Below are 25,688 nucleotides of genomic sequence, written 5' to 3' on the forward strand. Positions count from 1 at the left end.
AATAAACAGACTCCCAATTCATAACTGCTTGCCTTCTAGGAAGCATCCCTATGTTGGTGATATGGTAGTCATTTCCCTGAAATTGATAAAAATGGCTCACAATAGCTGCCGTTTAAGGCAAAGGTATGGAAGACATTTCTTAGTGAAGAAAGGGTGTATCTGCATAATAGCTTGCACATAATTTTTCTTCTTGAGCAAGTGAATACTAACTAGCAAGACTGGATAAGCTAATATATAACTAATCTCAAATGTTACTGATTTCACACATTTGGTATACTAACATCACTTTACAGACTAGTAAAATATTAGAGATAATATCCAATATTGCCAAGGAAGAGAGTAAACAAGTACATTGGTAAGAGTATAAAATGGTACAACCTTTTGGGAAGATAATTTGTCAAGATCTATAATATTCTTAAATGCGCATCCCATTTGACCCAGCAATTCCACACTGAAGACTACTGAAGACTGTATCCTACAGGGATATGCCCCCACGTGTAATTACATGATTGCATACATTTACATATAATATTAATGTAAAAATCTTTCAGATAGCATTGGTTAGAAGAGCATGAAATTGGAAACCAGACGGGGAACTGTTTAAATAAATTATGATACATATCTACCGTAGAATACAACTCTTAAAAAGAAAGGGTAACAGGAAGCAGGATGACAGGGTTGAAATGGATAGAACAGTAGATGTATTTGTATCCCATGCATTAAAGAAAAACATGTTTTAATGTGCACATACAACCTCCTGTGCATCCTCTGCTAGTCGGTCTACACGAGCACCTGGGCACCTGCACCCAAAGGGCTGACAATGAACTTAACAGAGGCTGCCTCTGGGACAAGAACTTGAGGCACTGAGGCACAGAGCCAGGAACCTCAATTGTTACCCTATCACTAACCTTTTTCACCTTTTGAATTTTATACCAATGCATTCTAGAGTCACGCCACCTGCCCTCAAATACCAGTTTTACATACTTGCTCAGGATGATCTTAGACAAGTCACTTGATCTCCATTCCTCAGTTTCTCGAGCTAAAAAATGATATTAACACTACCTATCCCACAGAGTCGTTGTGATACATGCAAAGGATTCAGAACAGTGCCTGACACACAGTAGGCCTCAAATTTAAGTATTATGCTTACTAATTAATTTTATATATAATTTTTCAAATAAATTTTAAAATAAATTAATTTTTAAAAGATAGCTAGATTTATAATGTACTTACATGAAAAGATCTACGATGTAACATTTTGCAAAAAGGCAAGTGACAGAACATAAATAACATGACCACATTTTTTTAAAATACACACACCAACAGAATTGGAAAGGATCTGAGAGGCTCCATCCCAAAGCATTAGCAGTGATAATTTATAAGAACGAGAGTGTGAGATGGAGGTGAAGGAAGACTTCAGTTTCATACCCTTCATTTTTCTATACTGTTCAAACTTTCAATCACAAGCATGTATAAACTGTGTGAAAGAGAGAAAATTTAGAGCTTATAAAGAACCAAAGATTCTTTTCACTATGAAAACCACAGATACAGAGAACGTAATAAATACCACCCCTTTCACTAACTGGCAAGAGAGAGAGGAGGCAGGTCAAACTGAAATGTCAGCTTTATAATCAATAAACTCCGCAAGGAAAGACATAGCTACTTGCGTAGATGTTTGGCTCACTATCAAGGCAGAACATACAAGACATAGAACCCTAGATACAGAATACAATGAGAACACAATGGCGCCCTCTGGAGTTGTGCAACAGGGTGGCCACAGGACTATAAAATGCCGTTGTTCAAATGAGCAAAAGGAACTGCCTGGGCCCCAGCACAGCTGGCTGGGCCCAGTGGAGCTCTGGCTGGCTTCCAGCAGCCACTTGCTCCCTTGGTGCAATACACAAACCACATCACTGTACACAGAGCCTAGCTAACACAACCCTATACTAAGTTTAGGTCATAAACATGCAGGCCTTCTGCACCACCACTAACCTTACAAATTAGAAGCCAGCTCCTCTGGAGAAGGCAGATTGACACAGAAAGGAGGGACTGAGCCAGGCCAGGCCAGTTTGATCTTTCAAACTCAACAGCCAATTGCCAATCGAAAGACGAAGGGAGGGAGAGAAGGAGTGGAGAAAGGCCATAACTGCTTCTTTAATGGAAGGGCCTCCATTTGGGAACAGGAAGAGGGGAACTAAGTGTGAGCTCTTAACAAAGATACTATCAACATAAGGCATTACCTAGAATTTTGTAAAGCATCACATCAATAAACCATGTAAACCGGGAAGGGCAAAAGATGTTTCAGACAAAAGCTATTGATGGGAAAAGCACTCCAGCCTCTACTGGTGGCCTAAAGGCTGTGTGACCTTGGCTTTCAGGCCTTAGCAGAAAACAGCAGGCATGCTCACTGCCTTGTCACTTCATGGGATTATGCCTACCAGGATTTAAACCTGGGTTTCTCAAAGAGGGTGCCATGGGCATGTGGGATAGAGCAGTTCTTCTGAAGGCCATGCAGTATACCCAGTCTCGTCCATAAATGCCAGTAGTGCTTCCCAGTTACTCTATGTATCAAAAACAACACACTTCCAAACACCCCTGGGAGTAGGGGTCGAGGTTCGTAGTTCAATCAGATTAAGAACCACTGATCTAAATTGGAATAATGTGCCAGCTACATGAAGCAGTATTATGACAATGACAATGTTCATGAGAATAACCAATGTGCAGCTCCCTGGCCATTCCATGCGTGCCTTTAGGCTTCCCTGTCTTTGCTTATACTGTTTCTTTATCACCTTCTCCAGGGCGTGCCTGCCCAGGTCTAAGGGGCTCTTTTAACACAACCAACCTGCCTCTCCTAGGACCACAGTCAGTGGGGTCTCCCTGTCTTCATTGTCTTCTCCATACAGGTTTGAGCTCTTTGAAAGTCCCTCGTCATCGCTGTGTCCACAGCATATTGCAAGTGCCTAGTGCACAGATCTAACACACATTTAACAGGTAAGTGCGTTTCTAAGCTTTGTGAGGTCTAAGAACCCTAAACTCTCCAATGTAGACCCAGCACCTGGCATAACGCATGGCACAAAGGAGGAAATTATACACAGAACACTGCATGGACAGGGACGTAACTACACAGTGACCACCACTTGCTAATACAATGGGGCAGGGGCAGGTTTTCCCAAATGCTCCCCTCCGTATGATCCACGGACACCTCCTCTGGGCATTGCTTTGGGCAACTTCTTCACAGTGTGGCACTGTAGCCTCCACCTCACCCTCATGCAGGAGTGTTAAAGTATAGGCCTTTGGCTAACTCTAACTGATGTGAGGTTTAATAGCATATATTCTCTAACTTGCTCATTTTTCTTCTTTTTCCTTTTGCAGCAAAAGGTACAAGCTACTATCCTCCTTTTGGCCAGTTCCAGGCAGGCTAGCACTGACTCTCCTCATAAATACTCAGTCCCCTCAAGGTCAGCTGGTGACAATTTCCTGACAGTGGGTCTCTGTTCCGATGGTCACATGCCTTGGACACTGGCTCCCAGAAGTGTAAACCAGGCCCTTCCCAAGAGGCTTGAGAAGCCTCTGTGCTCCTTTACGGTCTCTAGCAACACCTGTGTGACCCCAAGCAGTTATTGAGAGTATCATGACCAATTATTTTAACTGGTGCTGACTTCCAGCTCGAACTCAAGGTCATTGTAATAATTCCTTATGTTTGTAAAGCACTTTATAATTTATGTGGCTTCACGAAAATGATCTCACTTCATCATAACAATTGTATTGTGGATAAACAAGGCAAGTACTATTATTCCTGTTCACAGAGCAGGAAACTAAAGCTGAGGACCCTTCCCACACTTATTAAAAAATAAAAACTGACAGGGGCTAGCAAATGATGGAGAATCGGATAGGAAGAATAGGAAACCAGCAATTCTGAACCACAGAGCACCCAGCACACACAGCACTGGCAGCGTGGAGGCCGCTGTTGGTCTGGGGAATGCAGTATCGAAGTGCAGGCTGCATCTGCTGTTCCCATCTGAAGATGGTGAAGACGGCAGGATCTGGTTTGATCCACTACTTGCTATGGACACGTATATGTACAAATCGTATATGGTATATGGCCACAGTTCTGTGGCTGTGGAAAGTAAGTATGCAGAAGAACAAACCAAGTTCTTCAAAAAACAGCAGGACTGAGCGCCACCATCGCTGCATTTGCTGCGCCTTAACTGTCTCATCACTAAAACAGGAACGACCCTTTCCATCTCTCTCATAAGATGTTAAAAGGATCAAATAGGACAAGCGAGAAAGCATTCCAAATAGTAAAAAGCCCCATGTAAATGGAATAGGGTATTATCACTCTACACACAAGAAAGTGATGACTTAAGCAGTCAAATCATATTCTATCAGGCCTGATGACTTCACAAGAGAGTTGGAACATGGGTCACCACCAGTATCTAGGGCAAAAGTCACCTGAATAAAAGACACACTCAATCTGACTACAACACTTAAACCGCACAATGGTGTTACCGTTAGCTCTCCCTTGTATTGCCACAGATCCATCCCTAAAGGACAGGCAGGTCACTACCTTCATGCCTTCTATTTTCACAACCTGCTCCTTCCCTTATTACAAATATTTCAAAAGCCAAGATAGACTAGTGTTTGACAGTTACCTTTTTCTTTTTAATCCTGCTTAAAACGTGCAATCACCCAAATAAATTGTAAATATACCAAAACGCTAAGAAATTACAAAACTCAATACCAAAATAATTCATGTGTTGCGGCCATAATTACTTCTATAACTAGAAAATTGTTATCCTCCTGAGAAAATCCTAGCAAATTGCTTAAAACATTTCCTTTCTGAGTTAATCTAGGAGGGAAAAAATGAAAATTCAGAGTTCAGTCGTTTTGAAGTCCCCATGCCTAAAAAGACTTTATCTCCCATCAATTACCTACATGAATAATTTTCAATGACTTTGTCTCTGCAATAGCCACATTTCCCTGGCTTATGAGGTCTTTCCTCTACCCACAATCCCTTTCCATTTTCATGGCTCTTTCTGTGGAACAAAAACAAAGGAATGCTTTCTTGATGTCTCTGTGTCCCCACCACCACTTTTTGCAAGTCTTTGTTTGATCTCCAGAGAACTACAACCAGAACAGAAACGACAAGAGAAAATGGGGGAAAAAGAACTTGATTTTGCTCTGAGAAGCCACCATTTCTCAGGTGGAAAATAGGAATGTCATGCCATGATGACATTTTGCCTTGCGCCACAATGATTAATAGTCCTAATTTTTTCCAATTAGGGGAGTAAACGCAAGCAGTCGGAGGAATCTGACCAATCTTGCACAGTATGGTCAGTGAGTGCTATGATTTGGATACAAAATGAAATCTAAGATAATTCTTTTCCTTTTGACAGCTAAGTGTAATATTCTGGAGCTTTTTTTTTTAACAACTAAAAAAAAAAAAAAAAAGAAGCTTTTCAGAAAAAATAAGTTATTTCCAAATCTGACCCCTTTAACCAATATGTTTTCTTTGAATTGATACAACGTGACTCAAAAATAGAGTATAGGTTTAGTTAATTTATTTGAATAAGTTAATAACCCTGGCAATGCCTTGGTAAATATAGAAAGACTTAGGGAATTAGAGTGGTTTTAAATAACATTTATCAAATGCTTACCAACATTCACAGAAGCAAACTCTATAGAGAATTGCCCAAGAGCATCAAGATAACACACAAAGCTGCAAATACAGTAAATTGTCTGGTAGAAGAGACTAACACAAACAGTAAACATCTCACATACTTCACCTTCAGTTACCTGAACACAAACCAAGACATTTCAGGTAGAGAATATTCCAGAGAGTTCCAATTACATCTTGTTATAGTGTCCAAGGGAATCTCTAACTTACAATGAATTTTAGAATTTCAAAGAAACTTGGAAATCATCTCATACAGCTGAGGCCCTAAGGAGATAAATGCTTTGCTGAGTTGTGAGAGAACCAAAATTAGAACCCAAGCCTCTTAACTTTTATAAGAAAAACTCACGTTAACTCTTTCAAATAGATACTTTATAGAATGATGGCAACAAACAAATGTTTTTCAGACATGAATAGCTTTATTACATCAATGCTGCAAACTGTGCCACATGGCAAATGTGTTCTGCAAAAATGAACCCCCCAAACCAGAAGATTTCCCCACCACCACTGGAAACACAAAGATGTCAGCTCATCAGAAGAATCCAGACGGTAATTTCAAAGCTTGTCGTAACAGCCTTTACCTGTAATACTCCAGTTTCATTGTAAAGCATTCTGCAAGTCCATGGTTTTCAAACTTTGCTTTTCACAGTAAGGCTTTTTTGTTTTTTGAATAAATTCTTGTATAGAACCTAAACCTATAAAACCAATAAAAACAGCATTTTATCCTAATTAATTTATCTTTTCAAATTTATATTTACTCAGTATCAAATCAGCGAGATCAACGATTGGGGCTACTGTGAATCCATGTCACATCACTGTGTAAATGAGAGTGTCCCCTTCTTCCTGAGATATCCCCAAATCCAGACACCCTGTGCAGAGTACAACCTGCAATGCCATACACGTGTGACAGATCACTTCTAATAAGATGCTCTGGTGAGTAAGGCTGTTGTAATGAAAACAAAAATAAAAAATGGGAAGCTACAAATAACAATTGCAGTCTACTTTCGCATGCCATATATTTCTATATTTTGTTTGTTACGCAGTAGAGTGAAAACGCTGTTTCTCACCAATAGCTAATTGCATATTTGGTAGGAGTTTTGTTTCTGTCTTTTGATAACAGCTTGCCTTGCTATCTCAGGATACTCTTATTCTGAAAAAACAGTGGTAGGAAATTTTTGTTATGAAGTTGAATCACTAAAAGGTTGGAAAAGCACCCCAAACTTGCAGGAAGCACTAAAAATGCATAAAATATGGTATTAGCCGGAAGATTTTCTAGGCTTGACCATTACAGAGGGGCCACAGTATATGACAAACAGATGTGCCTAAGCATCTTCTGACATTTAAACGGAGTCCAGCAGTCACATGCGGCTGTAGAGACTTCACTTGTAAATACTCTATAAAAAATTTACACTGCATTCACGGACTCAAAATTTATTTTATATTTTTATTATAAATTACAACTTACATAGCAAATATTATGCTACAAGCAGAGGATGCAGTAGAGGGAAAAAAAAACAATCCTGTCTTCATTAAGCTCAGTAGTCAGCAGTGGGTCTCTTCCTGATAGCACTCCTAGACTTCTTGTTACTATTCTTTATCTGGATTTTTTTAATGGCAATTTTACATGGTCACAGAACAAACAGAACCATGATATATGTTTCAGATTTGGTGTGGTTAATTTCATATACTTTTGACAAAATCTATCACTTCTCTCACAAATATTTGTCTTCCTCTGGGTCAAGACTTTGGGATGCGAGGGGCATGTCCTGTCCAGTCAGGCTACCCTCATTTACTCAAACAAAGCCTGGGTTTACATTCTGGACAACCTGGTATATAACATCACAGATAACTACACCACAATGAGCTTAGGGCTTTCTTCTTTATCCAAGGAACCTGTTCATTCGTTGATTCAACATTTACTGCACCTACTCCAGGTTAGCTCTGCATTACTCTCCGGGGAAATCAAAGCTGCACACCACACCATTTCCAGCCTCCAGAGCTTTGCTAGCCTGTGGCAAAGGTAGACAGTTTCAGAACAGCAGTAACAAAGGCCCTGAGAGAGGCAGATGCAGGGCACAGACACGAACTGCAGGACAGTGGCTTTCATTTCTATTGGGAGGAGTCAGAAACAAACTCTTAAAGAGGAGATATTGCAGTAAGGTTTCCCAAGTAAAGATGGGGCAGGTGGATGGGCAGCCCAGCAAGAACTCCAGCAAGGCAGAGAGGCCGACAGTCCGCTTCAGGACTGGTGCAGCCTGGCACCTCTGAGGAGCCCAAGTGGTTCCCTAGGATGGAAGACAGGGTGCAAGGGAAAGAACAGCCCAAGACAGGTCAGGATTGCAGACAGGGGCCAATTTAAGAAGGGCCTTGGGTGCCATAAAATGACTTTGGACTCTATCTTGACTGCAAAGGAAACATTAAATGTTTTGGTTTTGTTTTTTCAAGGTAAACCACATGAACAAATTTGCTTTATGAAAAAGGTCACTACTGGCTTACGCACAAAGCACCTACTAGGGAGAGGAAAGTGCAGGAAGGAGACAAATCAGGAGACTACAGCAGGAATTCAGACCAAAGGGGTACATCAGCTCATCAAGGAGCACACCAGCTCCTCGGCCAGGCAGGAGGAGGCTTCCCTGAGCATGGATAGGGCGGAGTGACAAGCCCCAGGTCCCAGCAGAGCAAGGGCTTCCGGTATCAGAACCACAAGCCTCGGAGCTCAGGGTTTCCAAGACTCCTCCAATCAATGCAGATCCTCCCTCCTTCTAGCTCCCCTCCTTCCTGTCACCTCCGTCACTGTGGACTTGGGTTATTTGTTTTGTTTGTTCGAGACAGGGTCTCGCCATGTTGCCCAGGCTGGAGTGCAATGGCTATACACAGATGTGATTATAGCTCACTGAAACCTCAGACTCCTGGCCTCAAGTGATCCTTCCGCCTCAGCCTTCTGAGTAGCTGGGACTACAGGCATGCGCCACCACGCTGGGCTCAGACTTGATTCAGCTCCAGGGTTCCACCCTACTCGAGGATACACTCACTTATTCCCTTCTACTGGGTCCCTGGCTCTCATTCCCCTGTTCCCCCCACCCCTGTGGCACCCATCCCCATCTCCTGAGCCACCCAGTGGACCCTCCGCCCCCCTGTGCTCCATACCCCACCTGCCGGCAGTCAGCACACTGCAGCACATGCAGCATATGCAGCAAGCAAACCCTCTAAGGAATGTACTAGCTACTCCCAGGAAACACATATTTAAGGATAGTAGGAAATGGAAAAAAATTTTCCCCTAAATATTGCTTTATTCTCTTCAGGGACCTGGCATTCAGCAGCCAGGCCCTTCAAAAACAAAGTACATCTGATGTAATGACTGCAACTAGCAGAGACTAATGCTGAAGCAAAAAGACAATGTGGGGAATTATTTCACACAATACTGGTATTAACACCAGCATCTTATTTAAAAAGGAAACTATGGTGAGCAATTTCTTCACCTCTGTCCACAGAACCCCAAAGCCTGGGGCTGTGCCTCCAGATTCTGGCCCTAGGTCTTATGTGCAAGACTGTGGTACCATGAAGGGACCACACGGGCTTCAGACTGAGACAGACAAGTATTTGAATCTCAGCTCTTCCCAGATGGGTCCCCTACAACAAATCAATCACCCTCTCCAAGTCTGCTGTAAGGCTTGAGTGTACATGCATGAGCCCAATCATGCAGGCCTGGCCCCTGGTAAGCATTCACCTTAAAGTTAGTTTTTCTTCTGCTTGCCCACTCTTAAGTTTTCTGTAATTGAAACATAGAGTATGGTTTTTAATTTGTCATTCCAAAAATCTCTTGGAGGAGAAAAATCAATACAGAATCCATCTGTCTTCCTCTGTCCAGTCCTAGAAGAAAACCACAAAAAAAGATAAACCATTGTCCAAGATACTTAACATCGGTCAGGTGACAGGAACAAGTGGAGGCAAGGAGGAAGGGGAGGGGGAAATTACCCAGAAGGAAGAGGAAGAAAGTTTTCCAGCTATTTAAGTATGACTCCACTTAGCTGTTTATATTGGATAATCTCAGCAGCTGGTGACTCACTCCTACGGGGAGTATCTCAATATGAAACTTCTATTCTTTTGTACAAGTTCTGAGTTTTCCAGGATATGAGACACTCCCTGCTCAGGGCTGTTTCCTCAGGCACACAAGTGAATATCACCATCCCAAGTCCTTATCTGCATTTTAAAGCTTGAGGAGGAAATACCTGTCTTAACCTTCATGCTGATTTCTCTGTGATACGTTTATGCACTGCCTTACTGAGTCTTAAAAAATATATCAAGGGGTGGGGGATCAAAAAAAAAAATAAAAATAAAAATAAAAGAATCAGGGTAACACCTACCTTGAAGAAATGTTATGTAAATTAAATGAGCTAAAACTATGAAACATTTCTAGGTCCTTCACTTGTCCAAGGATCTAGTTCTACATCTCTTTGGATGCCCATCAAGTTAGCACAATGCCTTACAGGTCGTAGGCATATCCCATAAATTATCATCCAAAAGCAGTTTTTCTACTGTGTTATAAAATATGCCTAAATTTATACTTGTCACTAGGAAATAAAAATATGCAGCAAGTGAACCCTTACAGGAATGTACTAGCTACTCTCAGGAAACACGTATTTAGGGACAGCAGGAAATGGAAAAAAATTTTCCCCCAACTATTGCTTTACTCTCTTGTGGGACCTGGCATTCAGCAGCCAGGCCTGTTGAAAACAAAGTACATCTGATATGATGCCCCAAATCAAAGTTACATATAATTAAACTTCATCTACCTATTTTAAATGCTAACTTACATTGTTAAACCTGCCATCTTAGGTTTTTATAAGCGATTGTTGCAGGGAGAAATGAAGCATCTGAAGACCCTACTTCTGTTAGCTGCTTTGAAGGCACCCAGAGTCACCTGATGATTCGAGACAACGTGAGCAACTTTGTAAAAATACTATTATTCAAATAAACATATGCCTGGAGTTATTAGTAGATAGTCATCAAAGAGTCCAACTCAATTAAGTCTGCACTTCCAGAGGTGGGCCAGGGGACTCAGATCTCAGACCAAATACACTAATTACGAGGATTACACTGAGGTCAAGGATTCTGCTTCTATTTTATTTGTCCTTCTTTCTACAGTGCCTACAATTGCTCTGACCCATTGTATTAGCCTGCTCAGGCTGCCATAAGAAAATACCACAGGGCTGGGTGGATAAACAACAGAAATTTATTTTCTCACAATTCTGAAGGATGCAAGTCCCAGATCAAGGTCTGGCAGGGTTGGTTCCTGGTGAGGACTCTTTTCCTGCCTTGCACACTGCCACCTTCTTGCTGTATCTTCACATGGCCTTTCCTCAGTACTGCTCGTGGAGAGAGCATAAGAGCTCTCTAGTGGCTCTTCTTGTAAGGACACTAATCCTGTCAGATAAAGACCCCATCCTTATGACCTCTTTAATCTTAATTATGTCCTTACTTCAAATATAGCCACACTGGGGATTAGGGCTTCAACATATGAGTTTGGGGGAAACACAAACGTTCAGTATGTAGTATCCATGAATAAGCAATTATTCCCACAATTGCTAAATAAAACCTCTTCAAGTTGTTGACTCTCTATGCTTAAAGGTTTCTCCTACATAAGTTATCCCTGGGCCCACAGTCTCTTGGCATAGTTTACAGAACAATGGAAAATGACCAGTGATAGCAACATCCTCTGAGCAAACACTTCATGGAAAGAATAGCATTTTTATCTTAGGTGAATTCATTTGAAGCTGTTTGAACAAATTAAAAGAGGGATTAGGATTCCTTTTCAAAGACTTATACCCCTAAGGCCATCTGAAAGTACATTTTCACCATGGCTACTGGAGAATGAACAAGGCAGTGACATCACAAGTAATTAAACTGGTATGACAATGAAAGCCACTTTAAAATTTCAGAACAGAGTACTTTCTGAACATAAATGACAAGCTAAATTCAGGCTGTTCAGGATAAACTTCCACTAGTCTAATCTCTAATCCTGAAAGGAAATGCTATATAGGAAATAGTGCTCAGTTTATAAAAGTTTACATCATTTTTTTCTGACTATAAAAGAAACTCATGCTCATTTTGGAAATTAGTAAAAAGTAGAAAATAAAAGAAAAATAATGCCATCTCCTCAATTATAACAATTGGTTGTAACAACATTGCACTATATAATTTGTATATAATACTTCACTTCTCATAAGTATTTCCCATTTTAAAACTCATTATAATAATTTTTACACAATTATATATAATATTTCCTCTTCTAACTTGGAGCCAAGCACATAAATATTTAGTCTTCTGAATCAATTTCTATAACTATAGATAGAAGTATTAAAGGAAATTTTGCATACAATTAATATAAATATAGTTCTCTTAAAAAAACAAACTTAGGAAGGGGCAAACATTTACTATATGTGCAACTTTGTAGAAATCCTCAGATCTTATTCTTAATGATTTTCATCCAGACTTCTGGAGAAAACTTGAGAGGTTTCTCCTCTCTTCCTTCTTTATAGAGTTGTCTATTCACGTTTGGGGTTTTCCTGTTTCTTCCAGAGCCTGGCAAAACCCTGAGCCTGTTACCTCTTCAGCCAACTTTGCCGACCTCAGGAGAATGGAGAACAGGCTGTCTCCTCTCTCTAAGATCATGAATAATGTTTCATCCAGAACCTTGGCTGAGGCTATTTTCAGTTGCCTTACAAATATGCACGTCCATGTTCCCAAACCTCTGTACCTCTAGTCATCAATGACAGACCGGATTCTTCCATTTTGGAGGGGAAAAAAAGGACATAGAACCAAATCTCTACGTTTCTGGTTAAAGATTTCAGGGAGATATTTTTCAGTTAATGCCCAATTGATACCCTAATAAAACTGGACAATAAATTTCTTGGTTTACAAAAATGGTTCACAACTTGGGAGAGAAGTAGTTATCAAATTTACCCAGAAAGACTTTCAAATTTCATATGCACAAGAGTTCCTGCCACCACCTTCCCACCAACCTTCTCCCCCTGGCACACTCAGAGGGGACTTGAATAGCAGTAGAGAACAAATACACATGTTCGTAGTTTCTAAAAGCCTCCCATGTAAATGTCATGCTCTCTGCTCCCAGCCCCTGCTTCCTTGACAAACAGCCACATTTTAGTTCACTACTAAGTGGCAGATCCCTGTTTCTGGATTTAGTTGCTTTCTCTCTTTCACAGAGATGCAAATATGATCACTGACTAATGCAACCTAGGTCTCGAACCTCTCTGCAGTGCTAAGGACAGAACTAAAAATAAAGGTATGGGTTCAGTTCCACTTCCAGGTCTTCATTCCAAGGCTAGTTGATGTGCACAGCTCCAAGCCAAATTCCCAGTTATAAGTCATCATGTCCCGTATACCATGGTTTTTGGGCAAATCAAATGAGATCATCTCTTACCCCACTGCTGCTTTCTCTTTCGCTAACAGAATGCAAGAAAAACTATAATATCCGGTAAGCTTTGTTACTTCAGTGCTTCAGGGGTACCCACAAAATCACTTTTCTTATGAAGGCCACAGCAGACTTCTCAAAGATCAAATGGCATCCTCTGTAGACTCCCTTCCACTCTCCACCTTCTAGTCCTAGGTGTTTCTTAGTTCCACTGAGAGGTCATCTCTCAATAGAAGTAAGATTATGAGGTAAAAAGATAAGGACCACAAATGTCACAGGCAATAAAGGAAATGCTCCAAGTCAGATGTATTGACCCTGCTTCTAAGCTGGTAACAGATAGTGGGCAAGGGGCAATGGGTCGTCCTGCCATCTTTCTAGTCTTTGTGGCCACTCTACTCAATCAGAGGAAGCAGAGAGAAGCCACCAATTGGTTTTCTCTTTTTTTCCCAGCTTTACTGAAGTATAGTTGACAAATAAATAAATAAATAAGGTATACAAGTGGATGTTTATATCATCTTAAATATACAAACACACATTGTAAAATGATAACCACAATCAAACTAACATACCCATCACCTCACACAGTTACCTTTCTTTTTCTCCTCTGGTGAGAACACTTACAATCTACTCTTAGCAAATTTCGAATATGATTAACTGTAATCATCATGCTTTAACCCAATTGGTTTTCTTAATCCAGTTCCACCTGCCTTGGGGAAAGGCCTACTGAATTTTGGCAATAGACTTTCTGTTGGACTTAATTTTGGATATTACTACTGTTTGCCCCTTTCTGAGCATTTTTTGGTATTTCAGTAGTTAGCCACGAGAGGCAGCATTAGGGGAAGGGTACCTAATGCCACGGTAAGCTGGAATTCCTTATTTCAAATCACATATTTTTTCAGGAGTGCAATAGTATAATTTTAAGAATTCTAAATTTGATCTTGTGTTCCTAACAGGTTTTATAAATTTACCACCAAAAAAAAAAAAAAATGCCGGTGTATACAAATCTATTGCTTTGGATATTTAAGCATTTTCCCATTTTGGATATGCATATATATTTATATGCTGTTTGAGGGATATATAAATCTTGTTTATTGAAATATTATTCATACATTCTCTTTTTCAATATCCTTTTGGAAAAATCTCACAAACATGCATGGTCTGGCATGAAATATTTGTTTGGGAGAAAACTGTCACAGACATAGAAATAACTAACGCCTTAGCCAGGCAAAGCACTAGTGGGAAGCAAGAAAAGACCATAAAATTTAGTTTAGCATCAACTCTAAATGGACAGCTAGTATTTCTTAGTTTAGAGTCCTCTGTAGCCATATTAATTAAATGCTTCAGGATGACTGCTCTTTGAAAGTTTGGGGTCTCTTTAAAACTTAGAATGGACAGGCAGATTATATGATCAAAGTCAAAACAATTAGCAAAGTCTCATCTGGATCCATTACTTCAGTCATCAAACATAATGTAATCATGCTCTTCAGCCCAGAACCTCTCCTTTATGTTTCAGACCCACTTTCTACTAGATAGCGCCACCTGAATATTTTGCAGGTACCTCAAATTCAAGGTAGCCTAACAAAACTCTTAATCTTATACCATAAACCTGACCTACCTAGAAAAAAAGGTCTCTTTTGTTGAATGGCACCTATATTCACCTAGTTGCCTGAGCCAGAAACCAGGAAAACATCTGCTGTGGACTGCATGCTTGTGTCCCCCCAAAATTCACATATTGAAACTCTAATCCTCAATGTGATAGCATTTACATATGGGGCCTTTGGAAGGTAATTAGATCATGAGGGTAAAGCCTTCACCATGCGATTATAGCCCCTATAAGAAGAGATGAGAGTTTGTTTCCTCTCTCCCCGACCACAATCCTCACCGGCTATGTGAGGCTACAACAAGGTGCCCATCTCTAAACCAGGAAGAGAGCCCTCACCAGCAACTGAATCAGTCAGCACCTTGATCTTGGACTTCCCGGCCTCTACAACTGTGAGAAATAAATTTCTGTTGTTTAAGCAACCCAGTCTATGATACTATTGTTATAGGAGCCCAAATTGACTAAGACTAACTTTCCTTTCTCTAACTCCTCATATCCGATTACCACACCATGTTGCTTCCATTTCCTAACTATCTCTCAGATCCGACCGCATTTCACTTTGCCAAGGATTGCTAACCTGGTTCAGGTACTTATCTCTCACCTGGGTTACTGAAATAGCCTCTCTTTACTCATTTTTATGTCACCCCCTCTCCTTCATATGGAACAATACATATGTTTAAAGTTCAATACTGCTCATATTTCCAAACGAAAAGAACTTTTAAAAATAGAATTTACTGGAGGCCAAAGCAGAAGGATCACTTGAGCCAAGGAGTTTGAGAACAGCCTGAGTGAGACCCCATCTCTACAAAAAATAGAAAAATTAGCCAGGTATTGGTGATGTGCACCTGTAGTCCCAGCTACTTGGGAGGCTGAGGCAGGAAGGTCATTTGACCCCAGGAGTTTGAGGTTGCAGTGAGCTATGATCACACCACTGCACTCTAGCCCTGGGTGACAGAGCAAGACCTTGTCTCAAAAAAATAAAAATATTTAAAAAATTTGCTGATAATCTCCACACTCTAACAAAAGAATTATTCTCATCTGTGCATTAACTACATCTTCTCTATATACTACACATTTTACATAATTTCATAGTCTATCTTTACTTTGATTTGTCACTTAATACTAGATACCAGAAATATATTTTTGAAATAATGTTGTTTATGAAATTACCCTATTTTGTGACTTTATGATACTGTGCTCAAAACCAAAATTGATTTAACTACTATACAGTCATTTATGTTGTTTCGCAGACAACATGGCAAGGGACAACTCTGTGATTAAAGAGTTTTGTTGCATTGATTTTTTTTTTCTCATGTAAACTCTGAGGAGTAGGATTACTGATTCCAACTTCTGCTAACAACTATCATATTAGACAATGTGGCAGAATGGCCAAGAGCAGATTCTATGCAAGACGTCTTAGGTTCCAATGCTAGCTCCATTTCTTGTGTGACCTTAGACAAGTTATTTAACCCCTCTAAGACTCAGTTTCCTGTGAAATATGAGTGATAATTGAATCTTCCCTCATGGAGTGTCATGAGGATTAAATGACAATACAAGACAAGCTCTTAGAACTGTGTTTGGCACTTAGCAAGTGCCATAAATGCTAATTTATATTGCTTTTCCATAAAAGTTTCAAAAAGGATCATGTTAATTTCCAATGCAATCAGCAGGGTACTGCATGTCAGTTTTACTGCAATTATATCATCAAAAGCTTAAACTTCTGATGATTTTTATTTACCTAGTAGATATCCAATGACATCTTATCATACATTATTTCAAATGCCAGAAAGTACAACAATTGTTCCTTAAGTAAATTTAAATTGCTTAAATAAAACTAGGCTTGGGGAACTTTACTTCTCTATTCTTTCTTCATATACTCTGGTCAAATAAGTTTACCAGTTCAGTTTTTGTAAGAAAACAAGATATACTAGTTGCCTCATCCTTCTAATAAAGATCAGCAACATAAAAAAGGTACAAAAGGATGGTGAGTGATAATCCTACAGTTGGCAAAACACTTCAGTAGACACATTATATTTATTCTTCTGTTACAACAATCAGAGAGCTTTGTCAAAGGAAATGATATAGGAGAGTCCAATAGAGGTCATTATGCAGTGGATCCCACTCCTTGTCAAAAAGATCCTAGAAGGAAGCTACATGTAACTTTAAGAGACAACTTATACAATGTATGTGATGGCTTTGAATATTTGTTCCATCTGTAATGAGAAATATTACATTAAAAAGACAGACTTTGGCTTACATTGAAGGAAAAAAAAAAGTATGATAATTAAATTTTTAGTCAAAATAAACACAAATAGCTAACTCCTAAAATAAAAAAAAAAAAAATCAACTCCTTGTCAATGTTGTGAAAGGAACTTGACAGAAACCCAACAAGGTCTGACTTCCAGCCCTTCCTGTATCACAAATTAGAGCAGCATTTTTCAAACTGTGGGTCGGGACCCATTAATAAGTCAATTTATCGATCAGCATTTTTTTTATGAAAAAGAATAGAACATAATGAGTATGGACAAATATTGTTTCAATCATACATATGTGAGTTAGTGCTGGAGGGTGTTTGTGTTTTTTGGGTCAGGAAATTAAGTGTATTTCTTATTATGGATGGTAGTCAAACATGATTAAAAGCTACTATCTAGAGTAAATCATTTAACCTCTAAGAAATTGTTTTCTCGTCTCTTAAATGGAAATTATCATTCCTCTTAAGAGGGTAGACACAAAATAATTTCACAACATTCTTTCAACTGTAAAACATTGGATTAATATGTTACAGAATCCTAGGTGTGTTTCCTTAGAGTTTAATGCTTCTCTAACATATATACTCACAGCATAAAGTCACTATGCTAGAAACTTAGACATGCTGTATCAAAGATAATTCTGAAAATGTTGTCTCCTTTTGGTCAAGAGTAGAGGTATAAACAGGAAAACCTAAATTTCTTGAAATTTTTATAATCTCTCTCATGGTACCTCTGATAAACAGCCTCTGAAAAGAACAAGACCAGAGAAGGGCAACATCTCTCTGTGGCTTTGGGGGCCTAGTGAAACAATCATCACTTAGGAGAATGACCAAAAGAGGGAAACATTTTTATAGGCTACTTTCTTTCTTTTTTTTTATTCTTATTTCAGCATATTGTGGGGGTACAAAAGTTTAGGTTACGTATATTGCCCTTGCGCCACCCCCCACCCCAAGTCAGAGCTTCAAACATGTCCATCCCCTAGACAGTGGCTACTTTTCACAGGAGGCCAGATCAAGAACACCAGCTACCATCCCATTGTCTGCACAGCTCTTCAGTGATATTTTACTTGGAGGTACAAATCTTTCTTCTTTTCTTCACACTTAAAAGTTTAGCATCCTGGATCAGGCTCTAAAATTCACAAACAATCCCAAGCAACATATCAATATTTAGCTCTACATGTTATCTAGATACATCATGGTACAACTAATAGGAAACATCTTAAGAAATTGAAAAAAGTAAGACGAAAGGTAACACATCATCATAAGTCTTTCTCACACAAGCTACCATTAAAGCACCCTTCTGAAGGTAAAGACACTCTAAGGATCCTGCATGAATAAGAGAAGGTACATCTTCCCCTAATATAGAAGGGGCTTCAAAAAGGAACATGATTCCTACCCAGATGAGTTCAAAAACCACTTCAAGACAAACAGAGGACAGGAATGTTTTGAGGACTCAATGATACCAGTACTGTAACACTTTATTTTTTAAAAAATGACACATATGACCTTCAGATCAGCTTGTTCTGAGTTTTGTTTCTTATAAAGCTCATGAATTTCTTGCACTCATCAGCCCATGTTCTCCCACTAAGCTTAATCAGGTTCATACATGTAAAATACCTGGCTAGGTTTCAGAGGTATAGCCTGCAGCTCAGGAAGACTCCATAGCTCACCTGGGAATACTTGCAAAAATGTCTGTTGGACAAATGAACAAATATATTTGCAATGGTCTTGGCTTTCTCTGTGAATAATTTCCACCACTTTAAGGTGGGCGGTGGCAGAAGATGACATATGAGGGCATTCAGGAGGCAGAGAGTGATTTGAGGAAATTTGTGAGTAGGCGATCAAGAATGCTTTAGTCACCATTCTGTGCAACATCACTAAAGCTTATTCCTCCTGTCTAACTGAAACTTTGTACCATTTGATCAATATCTTCCCTTTCCCTCACCACTCTCTTCTTCCAGCCTCTTGCAACCATCATTCTAATCTCTATGTCTAGGAGTTCAACTTCTCTAGATTCTACATATGAGTAAGATCATGCAATATTTATTTTTCTGTGCCTGGCTTATTTCACTTAGCATAATGTTCTCCAGGTTCATCCACATTGCAAATTACAGGATTTTCACCTTTCTTAAGGCTGAATAGTATTCCACTGTGTACATATACCACATTTTCCTTACCTATTCACCTTATGGTAGACACCTAGGCTGCTTCCATATCTTGGCTATTGTGAATACTGCTGCAATGAACATAGGAATGCACGTATCTCTTCAGCATATTGATTTCAATTTCTTTGGATATCTACCCAGTAGTGGGATTGCTGGATCATACGGTAATTCTATTTTTAGTTTTATGAGGAACTGCCATACTGTTTTCCATAATGGCTATATTAATTTACATTCCTACCAATAGTACACAAAGGTTCCCTTTACTCCACATCCTAGCCAACACTTGTTATCTTTCATCTTTTTTAAGAAAGTCATTTTATTAGTTGATATCTACAGAACGGTGATTATAATAAATAATAATGCATTGTGTATTTCAAAATTGCTAGAATGGATTTTAAATGTTTTCACCACAAAAAACATGGCAAATATGTGAGGTTATGGATTTGTTAATTGGCCTGATATAATCATTCAACATCATAAACATATATAAAAACATCACATTGTACACCATAAATATATACAGCCAGGTGAGGTGGCATGTGTCTGTAATCCCTGCTACTTGGGAGACTGAGGCAGGAGGATTGCTTGAGGCCAGCAGTTTGAGGCTGCAGTATACTATGATAATGCCTATGAATAGCCACTGCACTCCAGCCTGGGCAACATAAAAAGATCCTATCTCTAAAACTTTAAAATACACAGACACACACAATTATTATTTGTCAATTAAAAATAAATAAATAAATAAAAAGAATGCCTTAGTCACTGCCCATGGAGCTCCCGCTGGAGACAGAGAGGGAGAGAGAGAGAGAATATCAGATTGAGAAAATGAGCAACCACCATCTTGGTTCTGGCAGCTTGCCAGGTAGCTTTTGCTTACCTCTGATCTTAGTTAAAACCTAAGTGGGATGTATTACAACAAAAGTGTCTCTCTTATGGCAATCTCTACACAATGGAGATGTTTTTCTAACCAAAGGAAACATTTGGTTCGAAGAGCTCTGCAGAATTAGTACCAGGAGGTTACCTTAGGTAGCACTTGACCCAGAGGCTGGGACCCAGAAAGGTTGACTGACTAACCTAAGATCACACAGCTGGCAGCAGTATCTAGAATAGGAGGACCAGGAGCTAACTAGAATCTCCTAAGATGAAATATGTCTATCATTGTACCTGCTAACATGTTTTTAAAAAGACAAGGTCCCCTATCCCTCAGAACTATACATTTATCACTATAGCCTTTCCTAAAATCAGAATACTTAGGTATATGACTTAGTATACATTGTTTTAAGATCATTCATTAATTAAATGGAAGAGATAATGCCCACACATCATATTTGAAAAGGAATTTCTATCTCTGATACATCTTACTACAAGTATAAAATTTAAGGATTTTATCTATGTTTACAGTATGTTGCTTGAAATTTAATCATAAATATACAAAGACATAACTATCCCAAACACAAATGATGGTCATAAGAAGTATCATTGCAGAAATATACAATTTACACTGAAACTTCAGGTATTCTAAATTACAAAGACTGATTTTCAAAGAATGAGGAAATTGAATTACTATTGTACTACACCTGATATCAAACATCTGTGCCCATACCTTTTATTTAATATTTGTAAGAACTAAATGAGAAAAACACATCCACTAACCAAGGTTTAAAAAAAAAAAATAACTTGCAGTATATGCAGCCTACAAATAGTGCTCTCCATGGTGAAAAATAAAGTCCACACATAAGTATCCTAGCAAAAATTTCACCACATACACGCACGCCTAACAGATGGATTCTAAAAAACAGCTAAGCATTCCACAATCCAAATGCTCAAAAATTAATAATAAAAGATGATTAACATTCCTATATGTGATCCCGTATAAATGAGACCAACAGCAATAATTTTGGGCAGAAGATCTCTCTCTGCTCTCACCTCTCAACTCACTCAACCTCCTTTTCTCAAATGTGTGAACACCCTTCTACCTCCCTCTACTCTGCAACCAAATCACAACCACCCCAAACTGAGGTGTCTGCTGCAGCCCAAAACATTTGACTGATATATCCGGTTTGCCATTCCAGGAAATCCCAGGGTGGTTTTTAAGCCTCTGCCCACAGCTTGTGAGGAATAGCGAGAGAAGAACTAATCAATACCAGCACCCCAGCTGTGACCTGGCATATAGAGAAATCAAGAAAATAAATCCCATCCATAATCTGTATAATTTAACACTTGGAAGAAAGCAACATCTGGGATCAACTCCAAGCGGGACAGTGTTGCCTGGATGGGTTAGCGCTTCCTGCACTGAGTGCTAAAGCCGGTGAGGAGGCGATGCCCTCCGTTTCCTCACCAGTTCAGCAAAGGCAATGTCTTTTTCCTAGCAAGGGTTAATCTATCCCCAAAAAAGGAGGAGAGTGAGAAGGAAAATAAAAACCACTACCATCAATTCCTTGCCAGTAGAGCCCTTGGCAAAGGCTCCCCTCTCACTTTGAAGAGAGGGAAAGCTGGAAAGCCTTCCCAAAGGTGGGTCCAGGACAAACTATTGTCTTGCTAACCAGTCACAATCCAGAATGGAAGCTAGTGTAAAAAATGAGAATTACTTTGTTTAATCATACAGTCCTCTCAGTGGATTCCAAAGTCCTACCCCCTGGCAAAGTAAAAAAAAAAAAAAAAGAAAAAGAAAGAAAAAAAAAACGCCCTGTGGCTATGTCTCCCTGGAAAGGCTTTCCAGATTTTTTAAATTGCACGAAAATGAATTTAGAACATAAGCAGATAGGTACACAGCATCTAAATCACTAGATCTGTCCTCAATTTAAAAAAAAAAAAGTACACCAGTCGGCAGGACAGGGCATTATAGGAAATAAAGATTGTTAGTAAGATCCATAATGCTTTCTCTCTGTTAGACCTTCTGGGAGGTTATAATTGCATTTGGCCGCTGCAGGCTTGTCAGAGAGCCTGGCTTCTTAATAGTCTCAACCCTAAAAGGAGTAACTGTCAAGGGGCGACCCAGCTGAAATCAAACAACAAAAACGGGAACTGTAACCCGCCTGAAATGGGAGGAGGAAAAGGAAGGGAGACTCCTGTATACATCAGTCAACATTAATGTCCTTTGTTGTTCACCTTTACACAGAACAGCGAGCGCTATCCTGTTCCTTTTTCGCCGAACGCCAGCGTCAGAGTAGTCCTTTCCTAAAAGCTGGCTCCGAGCCTCGAAGACCCAGGCTTTCCGATCCACCTCCCCATTATCACTCCACAGCCGTCCTCCACCACCACCCCACTGTGCTCGCCCCGGGTGGAGAGGGTGGCCAGAAATAAAAACACTGCTGAAATACCCGTTCCCCTCAAAAGACCAAATAGCGGAGCGGCGCAGATGTTGAAATTTACCAATACCCCCGCCCCCCAACACACACACCCCATAAACCCGGGATAGGAGGGAGGAAGGAGGCTGGGAGCGGGCTCAGCCCGTCAGAGCAGCTCTCTGGAGGACCGAGCCACATTCTGCACTCCGGGAATGTTGGCCGGAGCCAGAGGGGAGGTTTTGCGCCTCCCTACTGTTTTGGGGGTGTTCTCTCAGCCCGACTGTTGTTGTCTCCCTCTCCACCCTGGGAAATCGGTGCAGCTCACTGCCGTCTCCCTGCAGCTTTGGGGAAGAAGGGGAAGGAGCGAGCGGAACCCCATTCGTCTCCTCTTCCAACTTGACACACACACACACACACACACACACACACACCCCCAGTCAGTCGCCACTCCAAACTCCGCAGGCAGAGCCGGGAGCTGGCGGGCCGGCTGCGCGCTCCCCTCAGCATTCCCTGCGCTCGGGGAGCGGGTGCGGGGAGCGCCGAGCGGGCGGTGGGGGGCGAGACCCTGGTGCGCACCCCTCTGCCCGGGACTGTCTCAGCAAAGCCCGGACCCGCTGCGCGATGCCAGGATTAGGCATTTCCAGCCAGGCGGAGCGAGAGGGGCGCGGGGACAAGGACGAGAAATGCGCACCCGCTCGGGCCAGAGCGGAATAAAAGTTCGCCCCGCGGAGACTCACCCACGCCGTATTTCTCGTGCTCCGTAGGTATCCACATGGCGAAAGGGGGCTCTGGGGTCTTCAGGCTTTGTAATCCCCACGCCCCTTCTCCGGCTCACAACAATGCACAGCTCCCGAGTAGCGGCTGCAGCGCTGGAGCCCGGCGGCTTCCCGCGGACAGCGGGCGCTGGGCAGGGTCTGCGCTGGGGGCTCCCGAGCCCAGCGTTGACACCGCGCCGCCGAGGCTGCGCCGCCCGCCGCTCTCCCGGCGGCGGCTGCTCACTGTCCTCCGAAGCGCTCCCGGGGACCCGGCGGCGCAGTCATTGTTCTGATTCACTGAACTAAGCGAACACGCCGGGGCACTCTCGGGCTCACCCCCGCCCGTCAGCGCCTGGTCCAGCCCTCCCCTCCCAGGGCCCCCGCGGCACGCTGGGAATTGTAGTTCTTGGCCTCTCCATCCCGGAAGGGGGAGTGGTGGTAACGGTTAGGGGCGGGGATTAAGTTGCTCTTGCCACATCCTATTGGCCCAGAGCGTGACGGCACGGCGTAGGCGTGGAGAAAACACCGCGTCAATGGAAAGTTCGCCTCTAGTCTGGTTGGTGTTGGCGAAGCCCCGCCCCCGCCCCGCAGCCCTCCCTTTTCTCCCCAGCAGAGTAATGGCTGCTCCCAAGACCCAGGGGGCTGTTGCCCAACTGGAGGAAGACCGTGGTAGAAGCCGCAGCAAAGTCGGAGGTGTAGGTTATGAGGGTGAGTACAGTGCCCCTGAGGTGCGGGTGACTGGTCTTCATTTCTCCACGACCAGGAGTGCAGCGGAACTCCGGTCAGACCTTAGGAGCCCTTCAGCAGTGAGGCCACCTGGGTGCCCGGGGGCCACAGGCGGGGCCCAGCGGGATGGGGTGGAGCCGGGGGTGGCTACTTGGCAAGGGCTGACTGGGGAGGGCGGGGAAAATGGGATGGAAGGGCGTTCTCCGCTGCCAGAGGAAGCTCCTTGGGCGTCTATCTTCCCGTTTTGGACCCCCCCGCTTTGCGCTCACGGCTGAGTAGGTGTGGGTCAGGTCAGGTCCCCGCGTGTGTGATTATAACTCTGGGATTAGCTGCCCTTTTTTCTCGCCAGTACCCTGCCTCGGTTTGCTTGGTTTGACCTCGAAGACGTGTTTTATTTGGCTTCGGGCGGATTTCCAGTCACAGACTGGTCACTACTCTGCACTCTGCAGATTTGCCCAGTTACTGGCTGAAGTGGCCTCTGAAGGGAAAGTGTGTGCATCTCACAACCTCCCCGTCTATGTTTGACTGCCTGGACGTTCTCCAGAATTGAACGTGAAGCCCGGGAGATCTTCATAGGCCCTGGGTACTTAGAGAAAAAGAAAGTGGCAATTTGCACTCCTGGCTTCAGAGTACGTTTGAAGGGGGTTATGAAGATCATCACAGCTGCTTTGGCGCTACCTGACTTTCAAGTTGTCCTCTGATCCACTGTAGGGATCAAAAAGCAAACTTTGGAAGCTGCAGGTGGATTGTCTTTAATTTACCTTTAGTCTATCGCCCCTGCCCCTTGTTTTTGCTTTTCTGTCTAATTTAGCCCAGCAAGTTGTCTTTTTCTGATGAACATGGTTTGGGGCTTAAATATGGTTCTCAGTCCTTGTTTAGGTTTTTTACTTTTAGTTTCTTTGTTTTTGCTTTCACAGTTAAACTGATATTTAGTCTTAATTTTTATTTCAGCAGCACAGAGAGGAAGTGCAACTTATTCCCACTTCCCATCAGTGGAACTCCCTAGCTCTGAAATTATTTCAATACCTGTACCAAAGAAATCTTTAGTCGGCTCCTGGGTTGTACCCACACCCTAAACAGTTTATGATTGTGTTGGTGGCCTCTTCTCTGATGGTAACAGACTATTAAGGTTTTCTAGATTCTCAAAGTTCAGAAGGCTACCAGTTTAAGATCTAAAACTGGAATCTTTGGTGAATTTATCTCATAGCTTATGCTTTTCAAAAATGTAAAACATTTAAAAATTATTAGTTATTTTAAAATTATAAAAGTTTTTATTATAAACAATTGAAACCATTCAGAGATATGTAAAGTAAAAAATGAAAGTTCCTCCACCACAGAGTCCCACTGTTAGAGTAAATAAGTGGTAAGAGTTTGGTGCGTATTCTTTCTTACATCTTCCTGCATGACACACTTCCATATGGTTTCAATTTTTTTTTTAATAAAAAGGGATGATTCTGTGTAAACTAAAGGATATGCAACCTTCTTTTTTCTTTCAATGGTCTATCATAGACACTCTTCCATATCAGTACATTTGTTGTTTCTTTTTTTTAAGGACTGTGCCCATGATATTCCATAATATGAATGTGCCATACTTTAAACATTCCACTATAAATGATAATATGGTGTGGCTTTCATTTTTCAATAATGTTGTAGTGAATAGCTTTATACATATATCCTTGCCCACTGGGTGTGTATTTCTTGGGGAATTGCTAGGTCAAATGTTATGCAAATTTAAAATTTTGACAGATGCTAGATTTTCCTCTTAAAAAGTATTCACCATACATTCCCACCAATAATATAT

The 25,688-nt window shown here is 41.2% G+C and overlaps 2 protein-coding genes across 4 annotated transcripts in view; one reads left to right on the plus strand and one right to left on the minus strand.

The window, feature by feature from the left end:
- DOCK4 (dedicator of cytokinesis 4) overlaps nucleotides 1-23,474 on the minus strand; it is a 413,001-nt gene extending 389,527 nt beyond the window's left edge. For 2 of the 3 annotated variants that reach the window (XM_069462529.1, XM_069462528.1), the window contains exon 1: nucleotides 23,144-23,474. In XM_069462529.1, the coding sequence (XP_069318630.1) occupies nucleotides 23,144-23,180 (37 nt within the window). In that variant the 5' untranslated portion in view covers nucleotides 23,181-23,474. The remainder of the gene's footprint in view (nucleotides 1-23,143) is intronic. The other variant, XM_069462526.1, reaches the window with a different exon arrangement.
- Nucleotides 23,475-23,778: 304 nt separating this feature from the next.
- The window catches only part of ZNF277 (zinc finger protein 277), a 93,832-nt gene continuing 91,922 nt past the window's right edge, over nucleotides 23,779-25,688 (plus strand). Inside the window, exon 1 of the mRNA XM_069461861.1 lies at nucleotides 23,779-23,869. Coding sequence (XP_069317962.1) covers nucleotides 23,779-23,869 — 91 coding nt within the window. The remainder of the gene's footprint in view (nucleotides 23,870-25,688) is intronic.

This window comes from Eulemur rufifrons, chromosome 29, assembly GCF_041146395.1.
Source record: "Eulemur rufifrons isolate Redbay chromosome 29, OSU_ERuf_1, whole genome shotgun sequence".
Lineage (NCBI taxonomy): Eukaryota > Metazoa > Chordata > Mammalia > Primates > Lemuridae > Eulemur > Eulemur rufifrons.